Below are 15,692 nucleotides of genomic sequence, written 5' to 3' on the forward strand. Positions count from 1 at the left end.
CTGTCCTTGAAGTCTCCCGGGGCTGGGGAGTGGCAGTCTGGCCCGAGCAGGATCATGTTCGGAGTGAGCGCGGGCGGGTCCTCTGGATCGGTCGCGACATAGGTCAAGGGTCGCGAGTTGACTGTAGCCTCGACCTCCGCCATCAGGGTGTGTAGTGTCTCATCGCTCGGGCATCGCTCGTGCAGCGTGGTCTTCAGGGCTTCCTTTACTGATCTCACCATTCTCTCCCACACACCAGCCATGAAGGGTGAGGAGGGGGTAGGAAACGCCAGTTGATGCGGCGAGCGTGGGCGGCCTCTCTCATGGCCTCCGTCAGCTCGCGGTTCGCTCCCTTGAAAGCGGTCCCGTTGTCGCTCCACAGCTCCGTGGGGCAGCCGCGGCGAGCGATGAACCGGCGCAGCGCGTTGATGGCCGAGTCGGTGGTTAGTGAGGCGGCCACCTCTAGATGTATGGCTCTTGACGTCATACAGGTAAACAGCGCGACATATCTCTTCTCTCGGTGTCGGCCGACGGTCACTTCAAGCGGGCCGAAATAGTCAAGCCCCGTGTATGTGAAGGGCCTCAGGTGATGCCCCAGCCGGGCAGCAGGTAGGTCCCCTGTAGGCGGGCCGGCGGGCTTCGCCTTGCGTAGTCGACACTCGGGGCAACGCGCGATCACCTTTTTCACCGCAGGTCTTATCTTCGGTATGTATACACGTTGGCGAAGCTCGTTGACGACGGTCTCGGTGCCCCCGTGGTGTAGCCGTTCGTGCACGTGGGAAACATATAGATATGTGTAGTGATGTTTACCACACAGCACTATGGGGTGCACGGCGTCTTCGCTTATGTCGTCGGCGGCCGCTATTCTGCCGCGTTGTCGTATGATGTCGTCTTCGTCGAGATACACGCTCAGCTTGGCTAGCCGGTCGTCCTTGTTCGGCGCGAGGCCTTCGGCTATGCGCTTTCTCTCTCTTGCATAGCTATCTTCCTGCGAGGTTCGCACGAGTACCTTCTCGGCCGCGAGTAGGTATCTGGCTTCTAGTATTATGTATTTTCTCCTCCGGCTATTCTCGACCGTCTTGGGTACGACGGGAGCGCGCTTGTCTCGTTTTCCCCAGGTGCTGTCGCTGTCCTTGTTTGCGCGCGTCCTTTTCCTTCGCGCCGCGGCGATGCACTGTGTCGCGAGTGAAGCGCGACTTTTTTGTCGTTCGCGCAAGAGGTCGATGAACTGCAGCACCCGTGCGGCCGTGCGTAATAGGCTTGTCCACTTCGAGAAGTTTTCGATGGCGGGCACGGCCGCGCGGCTTTTTCTCGGCGTCGCGACGGAGCAGCAGACTTCTTTTTCTTCCCCTGTTGGCTCGATTTTCATCTTGTTTTCTTGCGGCCAGGCCTCCTCCGGTTCGTATAGGAAGGCCGGCCCGGTGAACCATCTGTGTCGGGTGTCGAAGTCGCTCGGCGCGGCGCGTGTCGCGTCGTCGGCCACGTTGTGTGCTGACGGTACCCATCGCCATTCGTCTTTTTTCGTGTAATCTTCGATTTCTGCCAGGCGGTGCGCGACGAATGACTTGTAAGTGCGGGGTTCTGAGCGTATCCATGCTAGGGCCGTGCGCGCGTCACTCCAGTATGTTCTACTGTCGATCTCGAAGTCGTGCTCGTTCCCGACGGCCTCGGCGAGTCGCACGCCCAGGACGGCCGCTTGGAGCTCAAGTCTGGGTATCGAGACGAGGCGCGTGGGCGTGACTCTGCTCTTGGCGGCGGCTAGAGCGACCTTCGTTGTGCCGTCAGCTCGGGTCATGCGCCAGTATACAGCGGCGGCGTAGGCTTCTTCACTCGCATCGACGAAGGTATGTAGCTCGTACTTGGGCGCGGGCGCGATATCGTAGCATCTAGGTATCGATAGGTCACCCAGGTCGCGCAGATGTTGCAGCCAATTTCCCCAGCGTTCACGCAGCTCTTCTGGTATTTCTTCGTCCCAGGCCGTAGTGTAGCGCCACGTGTCTTGCATGATCCTCTTCGCGGGCGTCGTCACTGGCGAGATGAGGCCCAGCGGGTCGAATATTGACATGATGATGCTGAGGGCCTCTCTTTTCGTAGGGGGGCGTTGACCTTTGATCACTTCTGGCGGCGCTCGTCTCGTATTGAGTTTGAAACGAATGCAGTCCTCTTGCGTGTCCCACAGTAGGCCGAGTGTTTTCTCTATCTCGCTCCCGCCGATAGAGACGGTGACGCCCTCTCGCTCTTTCTTGCCGATGACCTCGGGTTCGTTCGTAGCCCAGCCGCGCAGCTCGAAGCGAGCTTTCTTGTGTACGTGGTTCACTTCGCTCGACACTCTCTTCGCCTCTTCTATGCTGGGGAAGCTCTGCAGGTAGTCATCCATATAATGATTTCGCTCGATCGCCCGCGCGGCCTCTGGGTGGCGGGCCGCGTGCTCGCGTGCGTTCCTATTCTTTATATACAGCGCCGTGCAGGGGATGAAGAGGCGCCGAAGATGACTGATGTCATGCGATATTCTGTCGGGCCGCCTTCGCGTCGATCGCCTCGCCACAGGAAGCGCAGCGCGTCGCGGTCCTCTTCTCTTATTTTTATTTGCATAAACATTTCCTTTATGTCCGCTGATACCGCCACGCCGTATTGACGGAAGCGCATGATAACGCCGGGCAGCGACTGCAGGAGATCGGGGCCCGCGAGAAGCATGTCGTTGAGGCTGCGGCCGTGTGAGGTGGCCGCGGCGTCGTGGACTAACCTTATCTTCGGCTTCTCCGGGTTGCGCACTGCGAAGTGGGGCAGGTACCAGGTTTTCCCGCTGCTCGGTGTCGGCGCGAGCTCGGCGTAGGCGGACACAAGCAGGTTGTCAACTCGTTCGGTGTACTGCTTCTTCAAGTCCGCGTCGCGATCCAGCTTCTTCTCTAGTGTGTGTAGGCGTTTGAGGGCGTCGGCGCGGTTGTCAGGTATGTTGATGTCTTCCTGTCGCCACAGCAGGCCGGTCTCGAAGCGCCCGTCGGGGAGGCGTCGACTTTTCTCTTCTAGCGTTTTCAAGGCTTGCTGTTCGGGATCACTACGGGGCTTCCTCGGCTCGATCGAGAGTGATTCGAGCGCAAAGAAGTTCTTCATCTCGTTCTCGATGTTCCCGCCGGGCTGTATGCGCGTAAGGTGTGCGCAGCAGTGGGCTACGGGTATCGCTTGTGAGTGGCGACAACCGTGTAGTACCCAACCTAGTAGCGTTTTAGATGCTACTGGCTGATCGCGCCGTCCTTTTTTCAACTTGCGCGACACAACGAGTTCCCAGTTGTCTTGTCCGAGCAGTATTCCCGGTGTAGCGTCTTCATATGTCAACAGGTGCTTGATGTCCCGCAGATGTTCACAGTCGTCTATCTCTCGCTCGCTGATCGTTTGAGTGGTGAAGTCAAGGCGCCCGACTGTATGCGCGTTCGTCACTAGCTGCTCGTCCCCTCCGTGTTTGTTGCGTATGCGGACATCCACTCTCTTGCTCTTCTCGTACGCCATCTCGTTCCCGCCCACACCTTGGACCCACATAGGTTCGGTGGGCCCGTCAAGGTTGAGGGCGGCGGCGATCGCAGAGTCGATGATAGTCACTGTACTGCCTTCGTCTAGGAGCGCGAACGTAGCCACTTCCGAGTGCGGCCCCCGGAGTAGTACTGGCGCCATCTTGAGGTAGGCGCGGCTCGCCCGGGTCGCGGCGTGTACGGCTTGCTTGACGGCTATGGCCACGACCTCGTCGGACTTGCGGGGCTGCGTCGGCTCGTTCGAGGCGGCGACGGTGTCTGTCGGGGCCTTCTCGTGGTGAAGCAGCTTGTGGTGACGCATAGCGCAGCCTTGATGACCGCAGGGCTTGGCTCGGCAGACGAAGCGGCGATGTTTGCTGACGAGGCACCGATAGCACATATTGTGCTTCTTCGCTATTTCCCACCGCTCGTTCGTGCCCAGCTTAGTGAATTGCGGGCACGTCGGCAGTTGATGGGCGGACTGGTCACACACTGGACAGGGTAACTTTTCTTCTTTTGTTTTCTTCACTTCGGCGACGGCTACGCAGGTACGCTCGGGCTTCTTTTTCGTGGCTCGTGCTTCCTTGGGCTCCGCTATGGTCTCGGGCGGGGCATAGGGCGTGCACTTGTCAGCTTCGTTGTTGAGGAAGTCGGCTATCTTCTTAAGTTCCGGCGTGTCTTCATCACTCGCGGCGTAGTCGTACCACTTACTTTTTAATATGGGCGTTAACTTTTCCACTATAGACCTCAGTAACTCGGGGTTGTGAAGATACTGAGGCTTCTTCAATATCTCGATCGTTGTCACGGCGTTGGCGATACGTCCGGCGAACGTGCACAGGTCGCGCGGGCTCTCGGCTAGTCGTGGCAAGGCCTTTATTCTCTCCATCTCGTTCAGGAGTAGTGCGTCGGGCCTCCCGTAGCGGCGTTCCAGGGCCTTGATGATATCGTCTGGACGCGGCTGGCTGATGAGGAGTGCACTGACGGCTTCTAGGGCGGCGCCCTTGAGGCTCTTTCTTATGCGAGCGACGTTTTCACTGTTCGCGAAACTAGGCGCCGACTCGTTGTAAGCGGCTTTGAACTGTAACCACTCCGCGCACTGTCCACTGAACGACGGCAGGTCTGGCAGGTACTTCCTGTTCGATCTGTTCGCTTGTAGGGCGTCGGTCAGGGCTGCTGCGAGAGACGTCACATCCATTGTCTGCTTGTGGTGCCGCGCGCGGTGCGCAGGGGGGCGCGCGGCGTGGTGTTCGACCGCGTCTTGAATCGGGCGGTCGAACCAATCGGCTAATCTCTGGGGGCCGAGGTCTTCCTCTTCTTGTTCGGAGTCTTCACCCGACGAGGAGAGGTTTCTTCTTTCTTCTCTGATTTTTGCCAGCGCAGCTTGGGCTTCGATGCGCTTGAGCTCCAGCTCGGCTAACTTCTCCTTGGCTTCTAGCTCCGCGAGGAGCCTCTTGCTGGAGGCCTTGGATCGGTGTGACCGAGCGGGCTTAGCGCACCTCTTCGTGCCGAGCGGTGGAGGCATCAGCTGTTTTTCGACGATCGTGGCTATGGTGCTGGCGGCGGGCGTGGCTCTGATACCAGAGGTGTCGGCGGGCGTGGCGGCGACGGCGGCATCCTCGGGCGTGACCTCTTCTTGGGCCGCGCTTGTATCCTCCGTGGTTGCTCCTGATTCCGTCGTTGCTTCTGTGTCCGCCGTGGTTCCCGTGCCAGTCGTGGTGCCCGTGGCGTCGGTGTCGGACGTGGCGGTAGTGCCGTCCGTCGCGGTAGTGCCGTCCGTCGCGGACGTCCCAGCGGTAGCGGACGTGTTATCGGTGTTCGTATTAGTGCCGCCGCTGCCAGATGATTCCTCCCGAGCTCCGTTTCTGCTTCTAGTTATTGCCATCCTGCCCTTTTTCTTCTTGCTTCAGAGATCCGGCTCGAAGGACCAAACAATGTGAGTGTTCGGCCCTAGATACGAATGAGATCGTACGTAGATATGTGGACTGTAGGTATCGAAAGGCGATCAGCTGTTTTCGCCGATCAGCTGATCGGGTCATAGGGGTGAGAGCAGGACGGGCAATAACACACTGCTTCCTTTCTTCTAGTCCGGAGGGCTCGGGAGGGTTGCTTCTTCTGGCGCGGCTCGAACAAACTGACGCCGGAGCGCGATCGGGGCTCGGTTTTATAGCCGAATCCCGGCCGATCGCGCCCCCCGCGTGCATACCCTTCTCGCGCCTAGGCTGCGCGCGCATGCGCTCTCCCTAGCCCTTCAGAACTTGTCATTTATTTTAATAAACTTTATTACTACTACACTGATTTGTTTTATTTATTCTTATGCAATCGATTTTTCTTATACTAATTTGAATCTTATAAGATTCTAGGTCGGGGCTCAGGCCGCCTAGGCGACCTGAGGCCCGCCTCTTAAATGAATGTAAGCAGAGATCAACCATTTATTTTCAGAGTTACTTAAGCTAAGTTATCAATTAATTTACAATTTTGAACTTATTTAAATGATGTCTCCTGCGTCGTTCACAGATTTTTTTTCGATGAATCTAGTTGACTAGATCTAAATTTGGGAATTTCAGTTAAATATACTAGTGTTATTGATAACACTAGTATATTTAACTGAAATTCCCAAATTGAAAGGGGGACTCCTTTCCATTTTAGCATTTTCGCTCCCGTAGCGTCTTAACCCAAAAATACTTTTAAGTATATTTCTAGATAAATAGATGCCGCATATCAGATTATTTATTTCATGGTATCATTGCATCAGTTTCCCACTCTTTGTGTTGAATCTTGAGGCTCGGGTATAAATAGGTATCGCGGAAAGATCTAAAATGCTAGATCAGAATTCAATATTCAGAGCTGGCCGCAAATCTCCAGGCTTGCCTGAAGGTAGTTAGATTAAATAAAAGTTTGGAGGCGGTCAGTCAAATCTATGGTACGTCTAATAAGTACTTACTATATTTGACAAAAAAAAGTGTCGTATCAAGATTTCAGTAGAACAAGCTGACGTCGATCTTCAGCCGTACCCAATGCAGCTTACTAGGGTTACAAAAAATAGTTATTTGTTATACAAGGGGGCAAAGTTGTATTTTAACGCCGAGTGTGGAATTGAAAAACGAGCAAGTGAAAGGATTCTATAGTTGAACCACGAGCGAAGCGAGTGGTTCGATAATAGAATCCTGAACTTGCGAGTTTTTTAACACACGAGAAGTAAAATACATTTGCACCCGAGTGTAACACAAAACTTTTCCTCTCACTATAGCGAGGAAACTACAACGCAAAAAATGCGTTTATCACTGCTTCCAGTAGTTCCACAGGTGGTGAATCATCTTTATTACTACCTTCACCTACTCTTATCAATTTCAAAGCAGTTAATTTGACTTTATTCAAGGTCAAATTACTTTACCCACTAGTGGACAAAATGCGTTTTTACCCGCTGGTATTAAAGGACAAAACACGTGTTTCCGAGCTAGTGAGGGGAAAACGGTTTTTTTCTGGAAAATTGTTTTTATGAAATCTCAAAATTTGCAAAGCATTTTTGAGTTTTTGTTTACTATTAGACGAATTTAACCTCTCTTATAAAACTAACATTTACGAAATCTGTAGTTAGTAGTTATCGCTATTTACTGTTGGCAACACCACCGCGTATGCACGCTGCACGCCGCATCGGGGATTCCTCAATAAACGTACGTTATTGTTATTGAAACGTTATCTACAACGCCTTACAACTCACGAAAAACCGTTATTGTCGAATAATTTGTTCATCCGAAAAAAAAACTATATTTAGAAAAAAAACAATGGTGCTCGGTTTTTTTTCATATTTTTTTCATAATTCTGAAAAAAAAATTGTTTTTTTTTCTGCTTGCTACCCTACAGCTTACCCTATCTAATATTTTAGTCATCTTTTACACTGGCTTAGTCTACGCTTCCCTGGAGACTTTATATTCTGCACTGGTCGAGGTAAATTTCACACTTGGCCTTGCATCTGGGGGATATGTCGATGTTCGTTACAGCGACTCCTGAAGGCTTTGTGGGTACCATGACTTTTAAACCCTTAAATGCATGTGGGTGATGTGGGCAAAAAATAAACATCGCGTTTGAGACTTTGAGTTGGTGCGCCACAGACTATAATCGACATTGAGTGATATGCCATTTCAGTTTTAGGCATTTGGCCACATAATGCATTAAAGGGTTAATACTTGATGTCGTAGACCTTAACGGAAAACGACATTTTTTGTAAGAAAAGCGAAAAATTGAACAGCGACCCCCAATCATTTAGTAAACCGAAAGAAAAATTACGTACGTGCCGTGATCATACGTACATACCATATATACTCGTAGGAGCTACGTATAGCTACGTACAGTGCTGGACAAAATTCTTCATACACCGGCATATAAAATAAACTTTCTATCATAATTTCTCTACCTTTAAACTTATCACAGTTGTGTTGGAAAATTTTTAGCTAATTTCATGGCGTACAACATACAGACAATAACATATCAATGATTGTGCAATTATTTTTTTACATGGGTATAAATATAAATATTAGTACTTTTGGCTCTGGACAAATTTGATCATACAGTAATTAAAATACGAATGAAATGCAATGTATTAGTGTGTATGGCTTTCATCTGCTTTTAGATATTGCTGCTTGTCTCGGAGGAACATTTTCAGTTACAAACTGAAGGTATTTACCTAACCCAAGCTTTTTCCTGTATGCCTACTAAAGTAGGCAAAGTGGGTATAATTCAGAATAACATTTTATATTTTCTTTGTTTTTCCAAAAACTTCCTTAAATTTTGGCTAGGATTGATAACATGAGACTATGTTAGCCATTGAAGCTACTTAATCCTATGAATCACAACGAACGAATGAAATAGACATACTAGTATTTTCTTTCAGTCATCTTCATTAAACATATCATATATATTCAGGCGGGCGATGGCTGAAAGACAATACCGCGCGGATATTGGCACGGACAGTAAATTTTTTTTTACGGAGTGGGCAAAACCGGATTTTGGCACGGACAGTCAATTAATTGTAGCGCAGCGCGCGAAGAGTTGCAGCTGGACAGCTGACGTCACAACCAACCAGTTTTCCCCACTTCGTGCGCTAGGACGGAGCCGGCATACCTGAGACCCAGCACTCTCTGGCAGACCACGCTAGAGACAAGAGGTCTTGCAGCTACCTCGGAACTGTCCACGCTATAATTGTTCTAGATCAAGTTGTTAACCTAATCAGTTATTGTAAAATTGAATAAGTCGTTGATTACTATCGTCGTTGTCTTAATCCTCGATGACCCAGCAACGCCCTGATGTCTGAAGATGGTGGCAATTATTTTCTTTATTTTTTTTTACACAGGCAAACATTGTATTTAAATTTATTTGTTAGTAGGAGTATGATTGGAACAATTTGACATTTGATTTTTTTTCCGACCGTCTTCTGTGCTCCTTCTTTTATATTTGTAATTTAATGTAACAGATATTTGAATGCTGAAAATTCAGCCAAGCATATAAAGATCTCGAATGTACATATTAACATTTTTATATCACTCGTGTTTTATCAAATAAAGAATTATCTTATCTTATCTTATCGTGATCTATCCCCGTAAAGTTCATATTTTCCACAAATAAATTCGACTGTCAGCGCCACAAGTCTTCAGGCCCCGTAGCCGAATGGCATTTCTCCGACGCCAAACGAAAGCGATACGCCGCTGGCTCTGTCGCGCCAATACGCAAGCGCGATAGAGATAGATATCTACTAGCGCTTCGTTTCGTGAGCGTTTCGTGAGCGATTGTGCCATTCGGCTAGCCACCCAGAGATCCTAGCTGAAATAAAAATGTCGCAATTTTACACCAACGCTTCCAAGTCGCAAGTTACTTGCGGAGTGACAAACAGCCCGCTTCAGACGCAGCTTCCGCAGGAAGCCGGAAATGACGCCACGCCGCTACTTCCGGTGCAACACTGCAAGATGGCGGATGGTTTAGAGAACATTTTAAGTCTTACTCCTGTACGTACGACTCAAGAACGGTGGTACCTATCTGATGTGATTTGAGGTAGACACCGGAATAGACACGCACAAGTAGTGGAAGTGATAACTTTTTGACAAGCAGAAAAGTCTGCAGAAACGAAGCCACTAGGCGCTTAAGAGCCGGTTGCATCAAATCGTCTGTCACCGTTAAAGCGTTCGTTAAATTTTATTGTATGGGAAGTTCCATAGACTTCTGCTGCGTGACGATGATGTGTCTGTCAAATGTGGTTGATGCAACTGGCCCTAAGTGTGTTAGGTGAGCATTTCTTTTTTTTTTTTGCCACTTTTATTAAGTGTGATATTTTTGAAAAAAAAATATGCTATTTCTACTCAGAATTACTAGCCTTTTCAATCCTAGTAGTTAAAAAAATTGTCCTATACAATCTTTTCTTATTTTGTTACCATTTCCGTACATGTTGTATGGGGTAACAAAAGAGGAAAGTAAAAAAAATGTATGGAAATTCTGGGACACTTTTTGTCTCCCAGTGAGATTGAAAGTACTCGTGATTCTGAGTACAATTGACCTAAAATTCCCTAAAACAATAAAAAAAAATTATTGGCAAAAAAAAAAAGAAATGCTCAGGTACGTCTTCGTTCTTGTACGACTTAAGTTCGTTTTTAACCCTCGACGCAAAAACGACGGGGTGTTAAAAGTTTGACGTGTCTGTCTGTCTGTCTACTGTCTGTCTGTTGTTACTGTGTGTGTCTCTGTCTGTGCCATCGTAGCAGTCATGTTTCATGAAAATCGGTTCACTATGTCGGGGTTTTTTCAATTTTTTTTTAGTTCTGGTTACCAGACAATATAACTGGCAACATTTGATTAAACCTATATCAGCTTTTGATAAGTATATGCAAATATCGAACACAACAAAAACTAGACTTTTTGTAAATAAGGAACGTAAATGGATCCATTTGCAGCTTTGCATTTTTGCATTTTAAACCAATCGCTCTAGCTATCCTAGAGCACGAGCGAATAATATTATTTTCAGTACAGATGGTCGTTTTTTTACGCACTAGTTCGAGAAGTGGTTCATTATATGCCAGGTCGAAACTCGCTTCGCTCGTGGTTCAACTATAGAATCCTTTCACTTGCTCGTTTTTCAATTCCACACTCGGCGTTAAAATACTTTTGCCATTTTTTTCCTTCACCATTTTGAAAAGTTAGAAATTCTGAGCGCGCAATAGTTGGGCCATGAAGTCGGAAGGTACTTAGACGGTATCAAGTGGTACATATAGTTGTCCCAGTTGTTAGAATTCTTTCAATAAAACCAAGGATTATTTGCACAGGATTTACAATATTCATACTAAAAATCGTACCTCCATTTTTTAGCGCCATCTATTAAATACTATCATAACTACACTGATGATGCCTACAATTTTTTTAATTTTCAGCGCAGAAATGCTGCTTTTCACTATAAATTAGGAAAAAGAAAATGAGATCTTGTGGAGCCAACCAAGCGCATGTCTTTCATTCGTTTCTTTTCACTTTGTTCACTGGAGCTCCCGCAGAAAAACAGTTTCAATTGAGTTATTTTTAGATGTGAGGCAGCATTCTGTAATTAAATGTATGTTGCATGTGCCAAATAATTAAGTCTCTGCCTTTTTTTCAGAGACGACCAATTTGTTCATACATTGTGAATATTGTGATTATATGTGACTAGCTTTTGCCCGCGACTTTGCTCGAGTTAGAAAGAGACAAAAAGTAGCCTATGTCACTCTCCATCCCTTCAACTATCTCCACTTAAAAAATCACGTCAAATTCGTCGCTCTGTTTTGCTGTGAAAGGTGGACAAACAAACAGACCCACACACTTTCCCATTTATAATATTAGTATGGATTAGGTACTTCATATTTTTAGAAATTTTAACATTCATGGTATGTCACCTGTTTAAAACTTTGTAAAGTAATTGTATAATATAGAAAATTATAGTTCAATAAACAATTTTTTCTTTGTACCTGTCCAATCCAATAACCTGACCGCAAAATTAGAATTAAAAAAAAAGCCGTGTACCGATGTTCGTGAAACATGGCTAAGCACACTCCCAACGAATTCAGCTTTCACAAAGCTTAAAGAAAAACGAAATCTGAATCGGTTCATCCGTTCGGGACCTACGATGTCACAGACAGACACATACACAGACTAACAGACAGACAGACAGACGAATACGTCAAACTTATAACACCCCGTCGTTTTTGCGTCGGCGGTTAATTAGTATTTTACAATGCAAGTGAGGAAAAGAGGATAAATTCGCCTTTCGTTCTAAAATACCTGTTTTCTGCACTTGTATCCATAATTAGTACGTTTAAAATGATAAATTATCTATCTACTTTGTTATAAACATCCTCTCAATTCATTAAATAATTGCGTTAAATAAAATAATTGTTTGCAACGCATCGAGATGGGTACTTAACCCTTTAACGCGCGGGACGGTCACGACTGTCCTTTGGAAGAAAAAACGTCGCGGACAGAGAATGTAAATCAAATAGATTGAATTGAGTCCGCTCTGAACTTTTCTGTGGTCTAAGTGAAGAGTGAACCGACATAATCTAGTAGGATTCAATGTAATTGTAAGATTAGGTTTGTATGTAGTCCTCTGGTCCTGGGAGGTCCTTTAACTACATCCGGCGAGCATGTTTTTCCAAAGGAGAGGTGTACGCATTGTGAATCTCATCTCGCGTCGTTGGATACAGCGGATCGACTGTGAAATATGGATTCCGTTGTGGTATGGTCGATGGGCTGACAACCTATCACTGCAATATCACAATTTACTTAATTACCTTTCAACTCTTTGATTTTTGAAATTCTAAATTTTAAAGACGCTACACTGAGAGAAATTTGCATTGTGAATTTAACAAGTTCGACTTGTTGCGGTTTATCCGTTTGAATCAGCCAAACGTATGTTTAAAACAATATGTGTCAGGTTGTTTTTATAAAATCGACTTGTTGATTCAAATATATTGCCGATTCAAATGACAAGTAGCTTGTTGTTTGAACCAAAGAGCACGACGGCGCTATTTTAACCAAAAAACTTGTTGAACGAACATGAAAACTGGTTGTATTTTTTCTCAATGTAGAGTCCATCAAAAATTTCCAAAAACGGCGTTATTGATTATGGCGTAAAAAAGGTGTGGTATACAAAATTGGTGACAATTAGGCAAAAAAACGAAACGGTCCGACACAGATCATTGTTATTAAAATTCTCAAATTTCGTTACGATTGATTAAGTTTTAAAAGGCGTCATCCATATATTACGTCACAGTGTAAGGGGGGGGGGAGGGGTCATACTAAATGTGACAATCCCTGTTAAAGGGATACAAAAAAGCGTGACCTAGGGGGGGGGGGGGGTCCAAAAACCTGAAATTTGGTGTGACGTAATATGTGGATGATCCCAAAGAGGAAACAATCGAGAGCGGAACCTCGATTTTAAAGATTTTTTCACAATATCTTTTAACTGAGGTGTTCTTAATGGACTATTTTTTTTTCGATAAATCTGGTTAATACCCGTGTGGTGACGGGTTAAGAATTTCACCACCCCCTTTCTTCCCGTGGGTGTCGTAAAAGTCGACTGTGGGATATGGGTTAAATTGTGGCGTAGGCGAGAGGCTGGCGACCTGTCACTGCAATGTCACAATTTGGATTTCTTTCAACCCCTTTTTGCTAAGAGTGGCACTGAAACTTAGTAGTTCGTGTGCTCTGCCTACCCCTTTACGGGATACAGTCGTGATTATATGTATGTATGTATGTATGTAGTTAATAACACTAGTACCTATATTAAATAGAATTCCCAAATTGAAAGGGGGCTCCTTTTCATTTTAGCATTTTCGCTCCTGCAGCGTCGTCCCCATTCGTTTCCCTTGGATATGGATATGGAGTTGTACCTACTTAGTTGACCCGCTGAAGTCCTATGACTCGAATCGGCCCGCAAAGCCGCCGACGGTTTTATCGAGTGGCGGATCTGGCACGCGATGCTCACGGCCCATATTCCGAATATAAGAATAAGCCCTAGATGCCATCTGTAATTCTAGATATTTTATTTAGTATTCGAAGTGAGTTCATTCTTATTATCCAGGCCGACTGGCAGCTCGTGCGGGGCGAAATAGGAATCGCCGTTTCATATAAACGTAGGAAGTCCTTCTTTGTCTCTCAGAAACTCTAAATAAATATTACCTAATGTGCATTTTCAGAATTTGGGACTTTGGAAATATGGGTTGTTAGCAAAAATTACTCACTGTCAGTTTTGTGATGATAATTAAGCATGAAATTTCAATAAAAATGTTGTTTTTGTGTTAATTACATAAACTTTAAGCGATATTCTTCTTCACACATTGTACTGTTTCTAATATAATTGTGACTTAGTGGACCAAAGTTCCATATTCATGCGTTTGCACCGCGTACGCGATGACAGACAGACGGACAGGGCGACGTAATTGATTGTTGAATGATTTATGCGCTAATGCAAAGGACGGGTTGACGTAATACAATATCTACGGGTTCTATGGTTTTGAATGGAGACGTGTTCTTTCAAAAAGGCTTGAAGCCAGGATATGAAAAGAGAAAGCGCGCCGCGCAATTCATACATGCTTATAATCGCGCCTGTATCCCATTAAGGGGTAGGCAGAGCACATGAACTACTAAGTTTCAGTGCCAATCTTGGCAAAAAGGGGTTGAAACAAATCCAAATTGTGACATTGCAGTGACAGGTTGCCAGCCTCTCACCTACGCCGCGCGTTTTAGGGTCCCCCCACATCTTGTGCCTCGCGAGCGTAACGTCGGGCTAACTGTATGAAAAATCCGTCGCGTCGATGTCGCGCCGATGTAACGTCAAGCTTTGCCATATAGGACTATAGGTACCTTATAGGTACTTTTAACAATTTCGTCAACTTCTTAATTTTTCTCGTTATTCCTTCTTTTGGTTGAGGGTTGGCCAATATTTTGCTCAGCGGATCAGCATTGTTATCCAGCGGGGCAATGCGGCCAGCCTTACTTCAACGAAGTCTTGGGACAAATCTTTTATTTGTAAAATTTTTAATACAGGTGTTTTTAATGTTGTTTGTTTTACGTTCAATAAGAATAATAATATATTTTCGGGCGACGATTCTTAATTTGTTACTTTCATAGTTTTGTGTTTGTCTTTTTTGATCATATTTGTTGCTTGTCTTTCTTTTTCTTAATGTACCTACGCATCTAAGTAGGTACTTTGTACTATTGTTTAAATTTGGTCGTTAGTAGACGTGCCACACCAATTTGCCACCTCTGTTAGACGCTGCGAAGCGGCAGATCTATATTGAATATGAATCTAAGTTTTGACTAAAGCCTAAACGGTGACAATACTAAAACAATAGTAACTAAAAGTAGTGCCTACGCCAAATCTTGGGATTAGTTGTCAAAGCGGACCCCAGGCTCCCATGAGCCGTGGCAAATTCCGGGATAACGCAGGGAGGATGATAATGACTAAAACAATAGTAACTGGTCCTGTAGGAAGATCGATCTTTGTTATAATACTAGCTTTTGCCCGCGGCTTCGCACGCGTTAGAAAGAGACAAAAAGTAGCCTATGTCACTTTCCATCCCTTCAACGATCTCCACTTAAAAATCACGTCAATTCGTTGCTCCGTTTTGCCGTGAAAGGCGGACAAACAAACAGACACACACACTTTCCCATTTATAATATTAGTATGGATATACAAGTCTTCGGTCTTACCTTCGACACCAACGACATAATCTTTATACCGTTCGCTAAAACTACTTTAATACAACAAAATACAGTTTTACCTAAATCGTAGAAACTTAGACAGCGCACTTTAAAAGCTCTGTCCGTTTTTTTGCCTAATTAAAATAGCGATTCGATTTGTCTGGCGAGTTTTTATTGCGGAGAGCGGCACGTTTCGGGTTTTCCTTTTTGTTCACGACTGTACGAAGTGTCTGATCTTAGATGTGAGGGTTAGGGAAGCTTGCGGTCATAATGTAGTTAATAGCGACACTAAAAACCATGCTCCAATAAAAAAAAATCTACAAAATAATGGAAATTGCCTGCAAGAATAGAAATAAGTTAGTTCCTCCCAACCTATTGTGTGAGCACTCCCAAGCATATATTTGAATATTTTTGAACTCATAGAAATAAAAGCAAGTTCCAAATTTAAAATCGGAAAAATTGGCCTTGGCTCACACATGCGCGGATCCAGGGGGGGGGGTC

General features: G+C 46.0%; 2 protein-coding genes across 2 annotated transcripts; both read right to left on the reverse strand.

Annotated features, from left to right (window-relative positions):
• Positions 1 to 214: 214 nt before the first annotated feature.
• On the reverse strand, positions 215 to 2,356 carry LOC125229123. Its single transcript, XM_048133901.1, has one exon. It carries the CDS (start codon positions 2,354 to 2,356, stop codon positions 215 to 217), a length of 2,142 nt encoding a protein of 713 aa, XP_047989858.1.
• A 71-nt stretch (positions 2,357 to 2,427) lies between these two features.
• Positions 2,428 to 5,364, reverse strand: LOC125229124. Its single transcript, XM_048133903.1, has one exon. It carries the CDS (start codon positions 5,362 to 5,364, stop codon positions 2,428 to 2,430), a length of 2,937 nt encoding a protein of 978 aa, XP_047989860.1.
• Between the last annotated feature and the right edge of the window lie 10,328 nt (positions 5,365 to 15,692).

The sequence above is a fragment of the Leguminivora glycinivorella genome, chromosome 8, assembly GCF_023078275.1.
Source record: "Leguminivora glycinivorella isolate SPB_JAAS2020 chromosome 8, LegGlyc_1.1, whole genome shotgun sequence".
Classification (NCBI taxonomy): domain Eukaryota; kingdom Metazoa; phylum Arthropoda; class Insecta; order Lepidoptera; family Tortricidae; genus Leguminivora; species Leguminivora glycinivorella.

Bases quoted from the DNA above. Each gene is read 5' to 3' on its own strand.
- LOC125229123 (XM_048133901.1), bottom strand. From the start codon at position 2,356: ATGGATGACTACCTGCAGAGCTTCCCCAGCATAGAAGAGGCGAAGAGA.
- LOC125229124 (XM_048133903.1), bottom strand. From the start codon at position 5,364: ATGGCAATAACTAGAAGCAGAAACGGAGCTCGGGAGGAATCATCTGGC.